The sequence below is a fragment of the Capricornis sumatraensis genome, chromosome 4 (genome assembly GCF_032405125.1).
Source record: "Capricornis sumatraensis isolate serow.1 chromosome 4, serow.2, whole genome shotgun sequence".
NCBI lineage: Eukaryota > Metazoa > Chordata > Mammalia > Artiodactyla > Bovidae > Capricornis > Capricornis sumatraensis.
Window position 1 is genome coordinate 109595748 of NC_091072.1, and position 17294 is coordinate 109613041.

Consider the following 17294-nt stretch of genomic DNA (forward strand, 5'->3'; position numbering starts at 1 on the left):
CTCCTGTTGGAGCACCTTTGTCCCCACTTCTGCCTACCCCCTTACGTGGCAGATTCCTCTCAGACCCATGACAACAAGTACTCTTGCATGAGTCACTGGGTAGCTGCTTTTCTATACTCTGAGGGCAAGAAAAGAAGGCTTCTTTCCCCTGTGTGAATTACTCTTCTGGCAAAGTGCTGCCCAAGGGCACGCATGTGCGGTCTCCACTTCTCCCCATCACTGATTCCCCTCCCCTCCTCACCCACTCAGAGCCTTGTCATGCTCAGAAGGGTGTCCTGCACATCGGGCAGCCTTCTCCATGTCAACATCCCTTTAGTGAGAAAAAGAACTATTAGTAGGAAAATGGTGATGTTAACTCTTACAGTTACAAGGGACACTGAGGTTTGTTTGTTTGTTAATATTTATTTGCTGTGCCGGGTTTTAGTTATGGCACACAGGATCTTCTATCCATTGTGGCAGGCAGGGTCTAGTTCCCTGACCGGAGCCGGAACCTAGGCCCCCTGCGTCGGAAGTGCAGAGTCTTAGCCCCTGGACCACCAGGGAAGTCCAGGTGTCACTGAAATTGAAGTAATTGGGACCAGAGGCATTTGTGGAAAGGGAAACAACGTCTTCATACTCGCCAACTATTAAATGTTCACAAAGCTCAAAGGCTCCTGCTTCCTGCACATACAGGACACTTCACTTTGAAGTGCATCTTTTCAACTCGATCCATTTTTCAGTACTTAAATTTCAGAGTTGTTTTAAAATGTGGAAACATTTAAGACGGGTCTGAGCTGTTTTATATTGGGAACGCTTTGGCTGTCACTTTGAAATGCTGCTTTATGTGAGCAGCTTGAGAGCATAAAAATGTAAACCTTGGCGTGAATGAATAGAAACCAGCATATGCCAAATGCTGCGTTCCAGCTTTAATTCCTTGATAGACTACATTTGAAAAATGTCTCTTAGCTATTTTTTTGTTGAAATAATTTATCATCATGAGTATGCCCTCGATAGCTTATTATTTCCATGAAGCACTGATAAGCCTCAATAATATTTATTGTTCAGCCTTCCATCATCTTTTCAGCAATGTAAATTTTTATGCATCAATTGTCATGTTAAAAATTAAAATGATGTGTTTATATATATTTAATATTCAAATAGTAGATTTTTCAAATGTGATTTTTGGTCTCTTTTTTCCTCCTCCCCGGAAGAGTCAGTACCTCACCAGGTATGAACACACACACACACACACACACATGCACACATATACCCACAAAAAAAATGAACACATGCATCTGAGTTTTCAGGTGGAATCATCTGCGAAACACCACCACCATTCACTTTAAGTATTTCCTCACATAGCATTGTCACTTATACTTCAAAACAAACAAATGTACAAACAAACTCATAGAAAAGGGGACCAGAAAAAGGAAACAGTCTCATAGAAAAAGTGGTTTTCAGATAAATGAGTACCAGAGATGTAATGTACAACATAGGTAATATAATTAATACTGTTTTATGTTACATGGGCTTCCCTTGTGGCTCAGCTGGTAAAGAATCTGCCTGCAATGTGGGAGACCTGGGTTCAATCCCTGGGTTGGGAAGATCCCTTGGAGAAGGGAAAGGCTACCCACTCCAGTATTCTGGCCTGGAGAATTCCATGGACTGTGTAGTCCATGGGGACACAAAGAGTCAGACACTACTGAGCAACTTTCACTTTCACTGTGTTACATATGAAAGTTAAGAGAGTAGATCCTAAGAGTTCTCATCATAAGGAAAAAGTTTTCTTTTTAAAAAAATTGTATCTCTATGAGATGATAGATATTCACAAAACATTGTGGTGATCGTTTCATGAGGTCTAAGTCAGATCATTATGCTGTACCCCTTAAACATATACAGTGCGGTTTTAAAATTGTATCTCAATAAAACTGGGGAAGAAAAGTGGATTTTTTAATTTTTCAGAGCCCACATGAAAATACTTTGGAACAAAATCAGATCAAATCTTTGGAATTCAAAGTGGCTGAACACATGGAAGGAACACAATATAATACCTGCCAATTACGTGCCTGCCCAGGGGGCTGAACTGAATTCCTTTTTACTAATTTGGACATGCCTTCTCTTTCTCAGTGACACAGGAACAACACCTCCAGAGAGTGGCATTTTTGGATTTATGATAAACTTCTCTGCATTTCTTGGTAAGTACACAATGAAGTGAAGTGAAGTGAAGTGAAGTCGCTCAGTCATGCCCGACTCTTTGTGACCCCCATGGACTGTAGCCTACCAGGCTCCTCCGTCCATGGGGTTTTCCAGGCAAGAATACTGGAGTGGGTTGCCATTTCCTTCTCCAGGAGATCTTCCCAATCCAGGGTTTGAACCCGGGTCTCCCACAGTGTAGCCAGACACTTTAAGGCAGAGTCATTAAGTACACAATAATTATTATAAGTAAATTAAAAACTCCCAATCTCACGTGAAGTAAAATGTTATAGTTTATGTATCATTTTTTATTGTTACTTTTTAACAGGCACTATTTTTTAAAAAATGTTTTATTTTGTATTAGGGTATAGCTGATTAACAGTGTTATGATAGTTTTAAGTGAACAGCAAAGGGGCTCAGCCATGCATATACATGTATCCATTCTCCCCCAAACTCCCCTCCCATCCAGGCTGCCACATAACACTGAGTGGAGTTCCCTGGGCTGTACAGTAGATCCTTGTTGGTTACCCATTTTAAATGTAGCAGTGTGTACATGCCCATTCCAAATTCCCTAATTATTCCTTCCCCATTCCTTTTCCCTGGCAACTATACCCTTCTGGAAGTCTGTGAGTCTGTTTCTAACAGACATTGCTTTTTAGAACACTTGTAGATTCATGGAAAAATTGAGCAAAATGTAGAGATTTCCGATATATGCCTTACTCCCTTGCACTCCTCCTGGTTGCTTTCTTCATTATCAACATCTCCCCATCAGTGTGGCTTTTTGCTTTGAGGCAAGGCAGAATCTGACATGAGTATCTTTGTTTAAAATGCTTTCTGATAAATGATTAGCTTGTAGTCTGCTTTTAAAAATTCAGTAAAAAATATGGCCGTCATACACTATTGAATACATAGAAATCTACTTTATCCTGACACATGCATAATATCCATCTCATGAACATATGATAATTTATAATCCAGTCGCCTTTTGTTATATTTTAGGCTGTTTCTTATTTTTCAATTTACATTGCTAAAGTGAATGTATTTTAAATATATCTGTGCATATCATGTGGAATTTTTCTGTAGGCAAAATTTGCTGAGTTAAAAGGAACAGTACCCTCTCACACCATTCACAAAAGCCAGTGGCAATTAAAGAACTAAACATGAAGAACAAAACCATAAGAGGATTTGGATGTAATTGTGGGAAAATATTTTTAAAACCTTAAGATGGAAAAGCTTATCTAAGCTTACACAAAACCCAGAAGCTAAATAGGAAAGAACTGACAGATTTAGATAGATAAAAAATTAAAACTTCTAAGTGATGAAGGATACCCAAAGTTAAAGACAAACAACAGACCAGAAGAAAATTTGTAATGTTTATAGAAGACAATAGACTAATGTACTTAATGTGTATAAAAACAGCTACAAATTAAAAATGAACAAACTCAAGAGAAAAATTTAAAAAAGATAAGCATGCAATTTTCAGAAGAAATGCAAAGGACTAGTGAACATACTAACCCACTCCAGTGTTCTTGCCTGGAGAATCCCAGGGACTGGGGAGCCTGGTGGGCTGCCGTCTATGGGATCGCACAGAGTCGGACACGACTGAAGTGACTTAGCAGCAGCAGCAGCAGTGAACATACTAAAGGTTTCTCAGTCTCATGGACAATCAAAGAAATGCAAGTTAAATCAACAGGTTGCCATTTTTCATTTGTTAGACTGGCAATAATTAAAAGGACAACGGCACGCAGTAATTGCTTTCAGACGCTTCTGTGGGAGTATAAATTGCCTCAGTCTTGGAGCAATTTGGAGGTACTTCTTGGCATTTTAATTGAGCATAGTTTTTTTGACCCAAGAATACTACTTCGAGGAATTCGTCTTTCAGAAACACTGAAAGTGTGCCAAAGACATCTATACAAGGATGTTCATTGAGCATTGCTTGTAGTGAGAAAAGTACATAATGTAGAAATCTATCATTAGGAGAATGATGAGATAAGTATGGCATTTCACTGTACATCATGGTGAGGTATATAGACCTATTTGTACTGACATTGGCAGGGTCCCCATGGTGCATTTTTTAATTTTAATTTGTTTGTTTCTGACTACACTGGGGCTTCGTTACTTCTGCAGGATTTCTCTAATTCCCGAGATCGGGGAGCTACACTCCAGTCACAGTGCTCGGGTTCTCAATGTGGTGGCTTCTCTTCCTGTGGCGCACGGGCTCCAGGGCTCATGGGCTTCAGCAGTTCCAGCGTGTGGGCTCAGAAGTGGCTCACGGGCTTAGTTGCCCCGTGGCATAGGGGATCTTCCCAGACCAAGGATCAAATCCTCGTCCCCTGCATCAGCAGGTGGATTCTTAATCACTGGGCCACCAGGGAAGTCAGGTGTGTGTGTGTGAAAGAGAAAGAGAGTCGAAGTCTGAGTCTGATGGCAGAAAACAGTAAGGTGAGCAAGGGCAGGGGTGAGAGCGTGGGAAGACTGTTGCAATCGGGGCTGATTACGATCTTGATTACAACCAATACAATCTTGGTAAAAGCCATACAAAACTGTTCGTGTATTTTTCCTTCTAAAAGGTCACTAAAAATTCATCACAGTCTGTTTCCTTTTCAGGGGCAGCCACAATGTACACAAGGTATAAAATAGTAGAGAAGCAAAATCAAACCAGCTATTTCAGCACTCCTGTTTTTAACTTGGTGTCCTTGGTTCTCGGATTGGTGGGATGCATCGGAATGGGTATTGTAGCCAATTTCCAGGTACGACCTGAAGTCTTTTCAGTTATTGGGGGTGATGGAGTTTATGTGTCCAGAAAGAAAAGTGAAAGTGTTAGTTGCCCAGTCGTGTCCGACTCTTTGTAACCCCAGGGACTGTATGTAGCCCCCCAGGTTCCTCTGTCCATGGTGTTCTCCAGGCAAGAATACTGGAGTGGGTCACCCTGCCCTTCTCCAGGGATATGTATCTGGAGGGAAGAAGCAAGAACAGCAGAGGCACGCTTGTGCCAACAGATCTCTCAAACAGCTGATGAGCATATGAAAATTGGGACAGTTTGCTTTTTAGAAACAAATCTTTTTTTTTAGATTGATTCATTTGTTTATTTTGGCTGTGCCGTCTTCGGTGCTTCGCGGGCCTTTCTCTAGCTGAGGCAAGTGGGGGCTACTCTTCATTGCAGTGGCTTCTCTTCTCTGTAGTTGTGGCTCAGGAGTTGTGGCATACAGGCTTAGTTGCTCCGTGGCATGTGGGATCTTTCTGAATCAGGGATCGAACCTGTGTCTCCTGTATCGGCAGGCAGATTCTTTACCACTGAGCCCATGGGAGAACCCAGAAACAAATCTTTATCATTTGGAAGTCAAATCTTGGGAGAAATGGGATGCACGTATGTATGACTGTGAAAAGGAGCATGTTTCAACCCATGCTGTGGGCTCTGGATGGCTCTGTGCCCTTCCTGAGGTGGTTTAATGTGCTGGGAGAGCTTCTTCAGTCATTGTAATGGTTTCGTTAAGTGTGAACATATTTCTGCATGTGAGTGTGTGCATATTTTCTGATGCTACTGTTTGAACCTCTGGTGTTCAAAGAGAAACATGTGATCTCTACCTTTCACAGATGAGGACCTAGGTACATGGAGGCGAAAGAATCTGCTCAGGGTTACTCAGCTAATCAGTTGCGGGGCTGACATATGGCCTTATTGGAGCATATTAACTTATATGACGACTACTGAAGAGTCTGCTTGATCTGTTCTTACTGTGTCAAGGGTTGGAAAGACATTGTTTATTTGGCCACGCTGTGTTGCTTGAGGGATCTTAGTTCCCTCACCAGGGATTGAATCCATGCTCCCTGTAGTGGAAGCACAGAGTTCTCACCACTAAACTGCCAGGAATTCTGCCAACTTATTTTATTCTAACTTGTGAATTCCTATGATTCCAAGGTCTCTTTCAGGGAAAGCTGGGACCTCTTTGTCGACGGAGACAATATTTTATATTTAAAAAATGTATTGTATTTCAAAGGAGTACTAACTACGAGTACTCGCCTCACAGGGTTATTGCTGGCATGCAATGAGATAATGCACAATACCTGGCAATCTGTACTTGGCGGTCATCACTTGGTGATGGTCATTGGTCCATCACTAGAGGCCAGCACCCCAGAGGGCCTGCTCTGCCATCACCATTGTCCCTTTGTGGCCACGGTGTGGAAGTTACTCCTGGTTCTGCCCAGGAGAACTCCTTCAACCGTTTCCCCAACAGAAGTGAGTTGATCTTGTGTGATGCTTACTTTCAAAAGAAGGTGTCAGCCTTCAATGCTAGCTGGCTGATCAAGTCCACTAAAGCCACAGCAGGAGTGTGCTTCCCCCCGGCGTGGACCTGGGAGGCTGATAACCTCGGGCCTCCACCTGCACCGTTTGCGGCGCCCCTGTTCTCTAGTGTCTGCAGGCATTAGGCCATTGTCAGAGAGCCCGCTGCCTCACCTGCACCACGTGGGCCTCAGGGAATCACCTTTTCTGCCCTGCACCTGGAGGAAGCCATCTGTCGTCCTCGTTGTTTAGTCGCCAAGTTGTGTCCGATTCTCTGTGACCCCATGGACTGTAATCCTCCAGGCTCGTCTTTCCTCCACTGTCTCCCAGAGTTTGCTCACATTCATGTTGTCTGTGAGGGAGAGTATAATAAAGTGCTCTGGGAAATCCAGGGCTGGGTTGTGAGGGGTGAGGCACCCTCTCTTATATGACACAGAATCTTCAGGACAGCCCAGGGCAGGGATGTTCCTCCCAGGTCGACAGCCAACTTGGTTTTGTTTGGGGGTGTTACCAGCCCACAACTACCAGTGTTTCCCTGTTAACACTGGCAAAAGGTGAGCGCCCAAACTGCAGCTCTCTGGAGTAAACCTATAAGGCTTCCAGGGCGGCATCTGCAAACTTAGTTTGCTTCTGGCTCTGTTGAATTTTCCTACTGTTGTTGTCTCATATGAGGAAATAAGGGCTTCTCAGGTGGCTCAGTGGTAAAGAACTTGCCTGCCAATGCAGGAGACATAAGCGACATGGGTTTGATCCCTGAGTCAGGAAGATCCCCTGGAGGAAGGCATGGCAACCCACTCCAGTATTCTTGCCTGGAGTATCCCATGGACAGGATCACAAGAACTTCGGGCTTCCCTAGTGGCTCAGAGTATAAAAATCTGCCTGCAATGTAGAAGACCTGGGTTCAATCCTTGGGTTGGGAAGATCCCCTGGAGAAGGGAGGTGGCAACCCACTGCAGAATTCTTGCCTGGAGAATCCCATGAACAGAGGAGCCTGGTAGACTATAGTCCTTAGGGTTGCAAAAAGCTGGACACAGTTGAGCAACTTAGCACACACTCACACACGCATGAGGAAATAAACACCACTTGTTGCCACATTGTCATGTGGTAGAGCCCCTTAATGACATTTCCTTTCATTTTATGATTGTGTGCATTTTACATTCCATAACAAACAGCATTTAGTGAAGTTTTCTAGGTGATGGACATTTATGAAAACATTTCATGCTTTACTTGTATAATTCTAATAATGACCGCAGAAGATAGTTAGTAGTTTATCAGTGGAGACATGGAGACACAGAGAGGTTAACAGTCTCCCAAAATCTCATGAATCATAAGAGGCAGAAGTCACCTTTGAATCAAAGCAATCTGCCCAGAACCTATAGGGAAGAGTTAATGTCAAGGCCAGAATGAGGCAAAGTCTGTGAGAAAAAAAGCATGTATACAATTCACAGCTCTAGTGTCAGAAAGCACGATGGAAAGACATTTTTTTAATGGAAAGGTGATGAACTGGAAAGTTACAATTTGTCTGGTGGAGTGTGGTGTGAATTGTTCAGTGGGGGACAGTATGTCCTGTGTGATATCCTGCCAGGTCATTCTCACAGTAACGCAACATCACGAGTGATGCAGGTGTCTGTGTTTAAACCATAAAGGGCAGACTTTAGGAAGAAGACTTAGGTGGTTAGATAATTACACTTTTGGTTCCCTTTAAGGCTTCTGTGAAGTGATTTTATCTTCATAAAGACCAGAAATAGGATCTCTAACTTTTCCTGAGAGCAAAGTGTTTACTTTGTCACTGGGTTTATAAATATATCTTTACAACTTCCTTGTTTGATATCCTGTAATTCATTTTCAGCCTGCTGTGAGCAAACCAACATGAGCAGTTATCTCAAGAAGATTTAGAGATGTGAGGGCAAGTGAGAGAGTTGAGTGGTGGTTTTTCCTGAGTTGGAGGAAACCTCATTTATCAGAATCTCACAGCTGGCTTTCTCTCCTGCAGGTGACGGACGGCTGTGTTTTAGTGTGTTCTCACCAAGCAACCTCTGTCATGCTTTTGAGTCCCTCACAAAGTCTCCTTTTTGGAAAAGTCATTTCCCGAGGTTGAATCCTGTCAATAGTCTAGTTTTCTCTAGTGTTACTGTTAGGTTGTCCAAAATGTTCATTTGGGTTTTTCCATACAGTCTTACAGAAGAAACTATGAACTTTTTGGTCAACTCAATATCAAGAGAGTTTCAAAAAAAAAAAAAACAAAGGTTTTCATCTTAACCTCTATGCAAAATTCATGTCTGATATGAGTCATTTGCCTTCTGAAGGACATCTTGGATGAGAGAATATGTATTCCACCATGAAAAAAGGCACACTGAAAATACAGCTCCTGCTAAATTGAGGGCCTTTGGACCTGACTTCATCAGGGTTAATTTGGGTCTCTTAAAGTTTGCAGAATAAGATCCAAAAGGATACGTTGAATTGGCCAGGGTTGAGGAAGAAAATTTCCTGACAGTGCTAGTTAGAGGGGTAGGGTAGCAGTGGAAAACAAAGTATGTAAATTCCGGATATGATTTGCTTACCAGCACGAAAAGAAACTGGAGGGTGGAAAGTACCAGGATCATCGGAAGATGCTCCTAAAATAACCTCAGTGCCTTCGCAGTAGATGCTTTGTCTTTTGTTTATCTTTCCTTGCGCAGTTGTGCCTGAGTCAAGGGGTGAAAAGAATTTGTTTTTCTTATTTCTTTTATATATTTTTTCATTTAATATGGGCTTTCACGCCCCCCTGCTCAGTTTTATTGAGATACTTTTACTGAACCAGGCCCATTTTGCTCAACTCTTAGCAAGCCAAATGTATGCTGTGGAATAATCAAGTTGCTGGCATTTACTTCAATGCTGGAAAGGCCTTGATCATTTTCTGTAAGCTGCTGCATTTTCCCAAGATGGGGTGGGTGCCTTTGTGATGCCTGGTGGGCTTGAGAAGCCCAGAGGCAGTGAGTGTTCGACTCTGGATGTGCGTGGAGTAACAGCGCGTGTGTGACGTTCTCTCTAGGAGCTGGCCGTTCCCGTGGTCCACGACGGCGGTGCCCTTCTGGCGTTTGTCTGCGGCGTCGTGTACACGCTCCTGCAATCCGTCATCTCTTACAAATCCTGTCCCCAGTGGAACAGCCTTTCCACGTGCCACGTGCGAATGGCCATCTCTGCTGTGTCCTGCGCAGCTGTCATACCCAGTATCCTTTGAGCGTTTGTCAGTGTCCTTGCAAGCCTGACACCCCCTTCACCTTGCTCCTATTCCCCTAAAATGGAGAAAGCTAAGGCTGACAGCCAGGTGTCAACAGGCTTCAGAAGAACAACTGGGCAAATCACAAGGAAAATAGCTCAATCTTGTCTGGTTAAATCAAAAGAATCTTTGAGGGAAAGAATGGTGTGAAGGGAAAATGGAAAAAAAATGTCAGGACACTTCAGTCTCTGTTTACTTTCTTTCAACAGGGTCCGTTTCATGAGCCATGTGAAAATATGTATTTTTCTTTGTAGTGGTTGGCTAAAGACATCAAATATTGATATTGTACTTAAGGTAATAGCCCAGTGGAGTTCCAAGAAGCAAGACTGTCCCTTCTCCCCACAACTAGTTGATTAGAGGGTTTGAATTACTTGTCCACATTAAGAGGTTTTAAAAAGCTCTATACTATTTATTTATAAGTCATTTAAAACACATTTAGCTTTTTCTTTTTACCACTGATTTCATTTTCAAAATGAAATTTTATTTTTTTCTATGTCAACAGTGTGGAAGGAAAACATAAATTTTTCATACTTATATATTATGATTTAGAAGAAAAGAAAATCAACCCTTCCATTTTTTTTTTTCTTTCTCATTCTTTCTTTTCCTTTTTTCTTTCCCCCAAGAGGTATTTAACAAAATAAAACTGGTCTTTCACGGGTAGAAAATTTCCCGTCTTTCAAAATATCATCTGCAGTCATATCGAATACTGAAGAGTCATTACAAATTGATGATTGCTGTCAGATTATTGGAAAGCAGCAACGATTTTATTAGCACTGGTCTTGTTCATTTGGGTTGGGTTGTGGTATGTGGTGGACAAGCTTGAGTAAAAAAAGCATGGTGTCCTCATGAGCTTCTAAGTATTAAGCCTTGCCTTTCTCTTTCAAAATTGAAGCTATACAAAATGTGAGGTCTAAGGATGGTTTGGGATTTTGTTTTTGTCATTTAGGGAAGGAAATATTTAATTATAAAAATTTCTAAGCACAAAGGAATGAAATCCTAGTATTGAGAAATTTAACAAATTATAACTGGTTCCTGAGATAGTTCCTTCTCTGTTTCCTCATCCTATTTATGGATCGGAGACATTCATGCTTTCTCTTGACACATATCTCCTCAAAACTTCTAGGTTGTATTAGTTGTCGGATTTATAAAACCATTTGTAAAGTTAGAAACAAAATTTCTCTATCCAGGAAAGCTTTCCTTGCTTCTAACTTTGGAGACAGATCTCTAGGTATTAAAATGAGAGAGTTTTAATAGAATTAGCATTTCAGGCCAGAGTTTCACATACTAATAGTTCCTGTTTCTAGAAGTTCCTAGGAGACATGCTGGGGGGTAGAATCCCTGAACAGAAGCAGATTGATCCAATTAACTTGAACAGATGCACCCATATGAAAAAGTCTGTCGTCTTAAACATTAGCATCATGGATTTATATTTCCTTACAAAGCTTTTCAGTCATCTTTAAAATGCTCTGTATTAGTTCCATGAAACAGCCTCATTTGACTCCTGAAGAAACCGAGGCCTGGGGTCAGGCTTCTAAGCTCTTCCTGCTAAACTGTCCATCTTGCATCCAGCTCCTGCAGCTTTCAGAAGCCTTCACAAAATCACTTATGATGCAGGTTCCTTTTCTTGAGATGTGTAATTGGAGGCTGCCTATTTCTCCAACCTCAGTTTTACACTTTCTCCCCTGTGTGTGTGTGTCTCTTTGCTCTTCTCTGCGTTTGCTGGTGCTCTTCTCTTACCCAGATAACCTTCTCCACCTTGTCTTTCTAGAACTGAGCTGTCCGGCCAGCACAGTAGCCACTGGCCACACGGGGCTGGGGAGCACTTGAAGCGGGGGTAGTCTGTGCAGAGATGGGCTGTAAGTGTAAAACCCCAGATGGCAAAGACTTAATGAGAAAAAATGTAAACCATCTCATTAATAATTCTTTGCAGTATTACATGTTGAATTGAGAACATGTTTGGTATATTGGGTTAAATAAGATATGTTAAGATTAATTTCACTAGGTCCTTTTTTGTTTTTGTCAGTGTGGCTACTGTAGTAGAAGATTCGAAGTTATATGCCTGAATCTCTGTGGGATGACGCTGTTCTAGCTCACATGCTTGTGTGCTCAGTCCTGTTGGACTCTTGCGATCCCATGGACTGTAGCCTGCCAGGCTCCTCTGTCATAGGATTTCCCAGGCCAGAATACTGGAGTGAGGAGCCATTTCCTCCTCCAGGGGATTTTCCCAGCCCAGGGATCAAACCTGCGTCTCCTGTATTGGCAGGAGGGTTCTTTACCACTTGAGCCACCTGGGAAGCTGTTCTAGAGAGCTCCTCAAATCCCACAACTTATTATTGTTGTTTTTTTGGCTGTGCTGCCTTCACCAACCAGATATCTAATCTTCCCTCTGAGTCATCACTGCACCCTGTTCTTTTCTCTCTAACGAGGCACATTCCCTGGGTCCATCAAGGCTGTGATATTTCTGGGAACTGAAACCAGGTCTGTTTTGCCAAAGTTTTCTCCACCTCTCCACCTTCTCCCCAGCATGGTACTTGATGGGACTAAAGGTGAGGTAAAGAATTAAGTGAAAGAATTAAGAGAATTAAGCTATTAGAAACAGAAGTATGGTCATGACATGATCAGGGCACCTTCAATGCTCTCTACTTTTACTTTGAGAAACTGAGAAGTATTAAGAATGGCAAAACATGGGAGGTGGGGAAGGGCAGGGAGAGAGGGTGCTGACTCCGAATTCAGAGATGCTCAACTTGGCATTAATTGACGCAACACTTGGAATCCTAACTCTTTGCAGAAGCTTTTCATTGAAGAGCATCCCGATTACTCTCTAGCTTTCTTTCGTCTTTCAAGTTCAGTCAGAATGGCTGCAACCATCCTTGTGCAGACAGTTTTGTCTACCTTGCCCTGTAGCCTCAGTTCCCGGCTTTATTAGACTGGCCTCTCAGGGTTTGTCTTTCATCCCCTAGGTCAGATGTAGGACGTCGGGTGTAGGACGTATCTCTTTGATTTGTAAACCCTTTGGGCCAAGGACTGGGGGCTTCCCAGGTGGCGCTTGTGGTAAAAAATCCCCCTGCAATGAAGGAGACCAGAGTTCGATCCCTGGGTCAGGAAGAACCCCTGGAGGGGACGTTATGGCAAGCCACTCCAGTATTCTTGCCTGGAGAATTCCATGAACTGAGGAGCCTGGCAGGCTACAGTCTATAGGGTCACACAGAGTCAGACACGACTGAAGCAACTTAGCACACATGCATGCGTGGGCCAAGGATTAAGGGCTCTACTTATACCCAGTTACTCAATGGAAAAAGTCTGTTTGTTTTTTTTTAAACAATAATATCTTAACTTACTGTAGCTTATTTTTGTAAATGAGCCTTGGTACTTTGTAAATGCTTTGGTACTTTGAAATGTTAATTTTTCCTTGAAGCTATTGCCTGAACATAATATTTTAAGGAAAAAGAATTTTAATTGACATTTTAATTTAAGGAAAATAGTACTTTAGGGAAAAAGTACTCCAAAATTACCCATGTTAGACTGCTGTGTCAGTCATTTTGACCAAATTTAATCAACAGGATCAAGCAAAATGTAGCCACAGATTAAAAATCTTCTATACATAACTGCCAAAGTGTTGCTAAGGAAGGACTATTTCCATGTTGTATTTAAATTTCTGTCATAATCAGACTTAAGGTTTCAGATGATAAGAAGCTGATATAACTGGTACTAACATTTGAACACTGTGTAATGGTTATATTATTAGAAGAATAATCTAGTCTTTAACACTAAAGGACCTAGTCTGCAGTTTCCTTAACTAAGTCCCCTTTTCTAGTGATTGCCTGTGCTTCACTAATTTCTATAACCAAGCTGGAGTGGAATCCAAAAGAAAAGGTAAAATTTAAGTTGTTTTAAATGTGACTGTCAAACCTGGTTCCTGCATTTTCAAAATTATTTTAAAAAATTTGAATTTCTAATTCTATCTTAAACCCTTCAACCACTGAGGCTTAGTGAAAGAAGTGAGATTGAAGGGCAGGGAAATGATGTGAATGAAGGTGTGTGGCAGTCAGAGGAAACAGACATGCTAAGCAGACGGGGGATCTGCTTAGCAGGGGATGGCGACAGAGAAGAACAGTTTCTCAGCATAGTGTGAGAAATAAATGTGGATGGGGTAAGTTTCTGGAGGAGTAATCACCGATTCGATGGACGTGAGTTTGAGTGAACTCCGGGAGTTGATGATGGACAGGGAGGCCTGGTGTGCTGCAATTCATGGGGTCGCAAAGAGTCGGACACGACTGAGCGACTGAACTGAACTGAACTGAATTTGTGCAAGTCTTTAAGAGGTGGGCAGAGAGGCTCATGCTTGATGTAGGTGATCAGAATAAGCCTTTGAAGGCTTTTGAACAGGAAAGTAAAAGAATATTATTGGATGAGTATCATTAGTCAGAAGCAACCCCTGGGATGGATTGAAGAGGAGAGAGCCCGGAGGCAGGATGGCAGGAAGAAGGTAGTTCCACTAGATTAGATTTCAAATCGAGATTCACCTACACTGGAATTAATAGCATGAGCATGAAAGGAAATGAAGTGAAATGATTTCCAAGCTTTTGTCTTGGGTGAGCTGAAGAACATGTTCTTATGAACAGATTCGGTTCCTAACAGGAATTAATAATTCCATGGGGGGAAATGGATGGGTTTGGTTTTAGAATAGTTGAATCTGAAGCTACAGTGAAACACCAAAGAGAAATGTCCAGTTAGACACCAGGGACAGGATCAAGAGCTATCAGAGCATAGGGTGGAGTGACAGGTAATTTCCAGACCAAACATGTGAACATGAGGAATCAGATGTTTTGAACTGAGATCAGCTCATGCCCTTAGTTAACCTACAGAGAGACGGGAGTTACTGACAAGCAGGAGTTTTTTCCCAAGGCAGAGGTGGAGTTACTGATGCTTTTCGAAAAGCAGTTTCAAGGATTTCTCTGGTTGTCCATTGGTTAAGACTGTGCTTCCACTGCCGGGGGCATGGATTTGACCCCTGGTTGGGGTAACTGCAGGGTCTAAGGAAGGATTTTCCACCATTACAGAGGAACCCGGCAGGAGGCAAGAGAGACTGAAGGTGGTGAGGACCAGCCAGGCAGAAATTAGGAGGAAAAAGTTCTTCCTGAAAAGGAGAGCTCACAGCAGAGCAGCCTCGGGTGTATTTTAGTTTTTAACCACTGGAGGGAGGCCTTCCACCACAAATCAAATGAAACACGTCTGCTGCTGGGAAAGATTAATCAATCCCCCGACAGTTAACCATCCCCTTTTTCCCCATTCATTTTCTATCTTAAAAATATGGAGAGTACCTGATATTCTATTCACTCCGAAAATTGCTATCCCACTCATATTGCCTTCTGTTCCCAATATCCACAAATGCAAAGAAAACCCTTTATTCAATTCACGGAATACAATGCAGTGCAAGAGTCTGGACCCTTGCTTCAGTGTACTGTGATTAACGTCATGCTACAGATATCCTCCCCTCCCCCCAAATTCTGCTTCTATCTGGATAAGCCATCTTCATTGTCCAGGGATGACATGAGATGGGGTTAATGTTGTAGTGCTATCACCTTTGAAAAGGACGTGGCCCTCGTTCTGGACCCCCTAATATAGCTGGTCACATGCTCCCCAGGGTGGCCTGGGTGAGAACAGCGGGTGGATGCAACCCTCCATGGGGAGGAGGAGCAGTGGTATCAAGTTTGATGCACCTTGATGAGATCTTTGTGGTGGAGCAAAGAAAAGAACCCACCTGTAATCTAGCACATTTGTTTGTTCACCTTTGTAACTGACAGCAGAGCAGACAGTGAAGCAGGAAGAAAATATAGGTTATGATCTGAAATCGGAGGGCTGGAACTGATGGCAGTCCACAGGCTAATTTGGCATGTGGGCTAAAATCAGAATGTAGACAAGCATTTTCGACTTGGACTCTGCTGCTGCTGCTAAGTCGCTTCAGTCGTGCCCGACTCTGTGCAACCCCATAGACGGCAGCCCACCAGGCTCCCCTGTCCCTGGGATTCTCCAGGCAAGAACACTGGAGTGGGTTGCCATTTCCTTCTCCAATGCATGAAAGTGAAAAGTGAAAGTGAAGTCACTCAGTCGTGTCCGACTCTTCGAGACCCCATGGACTGCAGCCCACCAGGCGCCTCCATCCATGAGATTTTCCAGGCAAGAGTACTGGAGTGGGGTGCCATTGCCTTCTCCAGACTTGGACTCTAGACAGTATTTAAAACTGTTTTTGTTTATCATTTTTTAAAAGATTTTTTGATGTGAACCATTTTTTATAGAGTCTTATTGAATTTGTTACACTATCACTTCTGGATTTTTTTTTTTTTTAATGTTTTGAGTTTTTTGGCCCTGAGACATGTGGGATCTTAACACCCCCTGTATTGGGATCTTAACCACAGAACCACCAGGGAGGTCCCTAAAAATGCTTTTAAAGTGGTTTCCAGCATTTAAAAAATCAGGGAAGATATCTTTGTCTCTGACACACGCACACACACTCCATGGGCTTTTTTTTTTTTTTAATCTCAAAGTAACACTGGGGTCGTATTTTCCCATTTGACAAGAATGGAACAGAACGGATGAGGCATGGGCTCCCCATTGTCCCTGTCTTTTTGCAACCATCAGTTTCATTTCTTTTTCCTGGCCTCCAGAGGTAGCCAACTTTGGAACCCCAATTGAAGCCCTTCTGTTTCATGCCTTGCACCCTCTCATTCCTGTCCCCAAGAAGAGAAGTCTCAGTATTGCCTTTGCTTTGTAGCTGTGCTAACCTTATAACAAGCAGACCTATTGTCTGAACTGACGTTTTCTATAGCAACAGAGAAACACAGAAGCCAGTCTCCTTAGATGCACACTTCAGATCTTAGGAATAAGCACACAGATGCTAGATAGGTGCTTTTCAAGCCTGTCTTTCAACTTTGGGGTTCCCAGTGGTGGGAAAACCAGTCATGCTTTGTATGGAAAGTTCTTTCTTCCACTGAGTCCACATCTGCTTTCCACTCTCAGCCATTTTGTGGTCTTTCTTCTGCCCGTTGAAATTCCACAGACAAGTTATAAAGCCAGAGTATGTGAGAACCAGAGAGAACTTTGGGGTTATGTATTCACATTCTCGTTGGGCAGCTGCCCCGACGCACACCCACATGGCCTTGCTCACCATGTTTCCTCCGGGGGTTGATTTATGCTCCCTGGACAGCTTTTTCCTCTGTCCCGCCCTGCTCATTGTTATTTCAATGTGTCCACTAAAGTGAACGCATGTAGGCTCAATTCTGTTTCTTTTGTTGTTGTTGCCCTTAGGATTATGTATATCACGTAGTGAGTGCGATCTGTGAATGGACAGTGGCCTTTGGTTTTATTTTCTACTTTTTAACATTCATCCACGATTTCCAGGTTGGTATTTATCCAGTCATATGTTATAAGTTACTGATGATAAGGGTTAGTAGGAAGCCATAGAACATTTCTCTCATTAAAGAAACATAAGAGCATTAGCTTTCTTTTTTACCCTTATGTGTTTGAAAAAAAAAAATTGCAAGTATTGTGCAACTTAGTGTATTCCCAAAGGAAAGCATCTTGAAT

General features: G+C 42.5%; 1 protein-coding gene across 1 annotated transcript in view; it reads left to right on the forward strand.

The window, feature by feature from the left end:
- Nucleotides 1–17294, forward strand: part of DRAM1 (DNA damage regulated autophagy modulator 1) — a 40887-nt gene that overhangs the window by 21118 nt on the left and 2475 nt on the right. The window contains exons 2-6 of the mRNA XM_068970720.1: nt 2107–2174; nt 4780–4922; nt 9483–9660; nt 13525–13583; nt 17016–17108. Coding sequence (XP_068826821.1) covers nt 2107–2174; nt 4780–4922; nt 9483–9660; nt 13525–13583; nt 17016–17108 — 541 coding nt within the window. The remainder of the gene's footprint in view (nt 1–2106; nt 2175–4779; nt 4923–9482; nt 9661–13524; nt 13584–17015; nt 17109–17294) is intronic.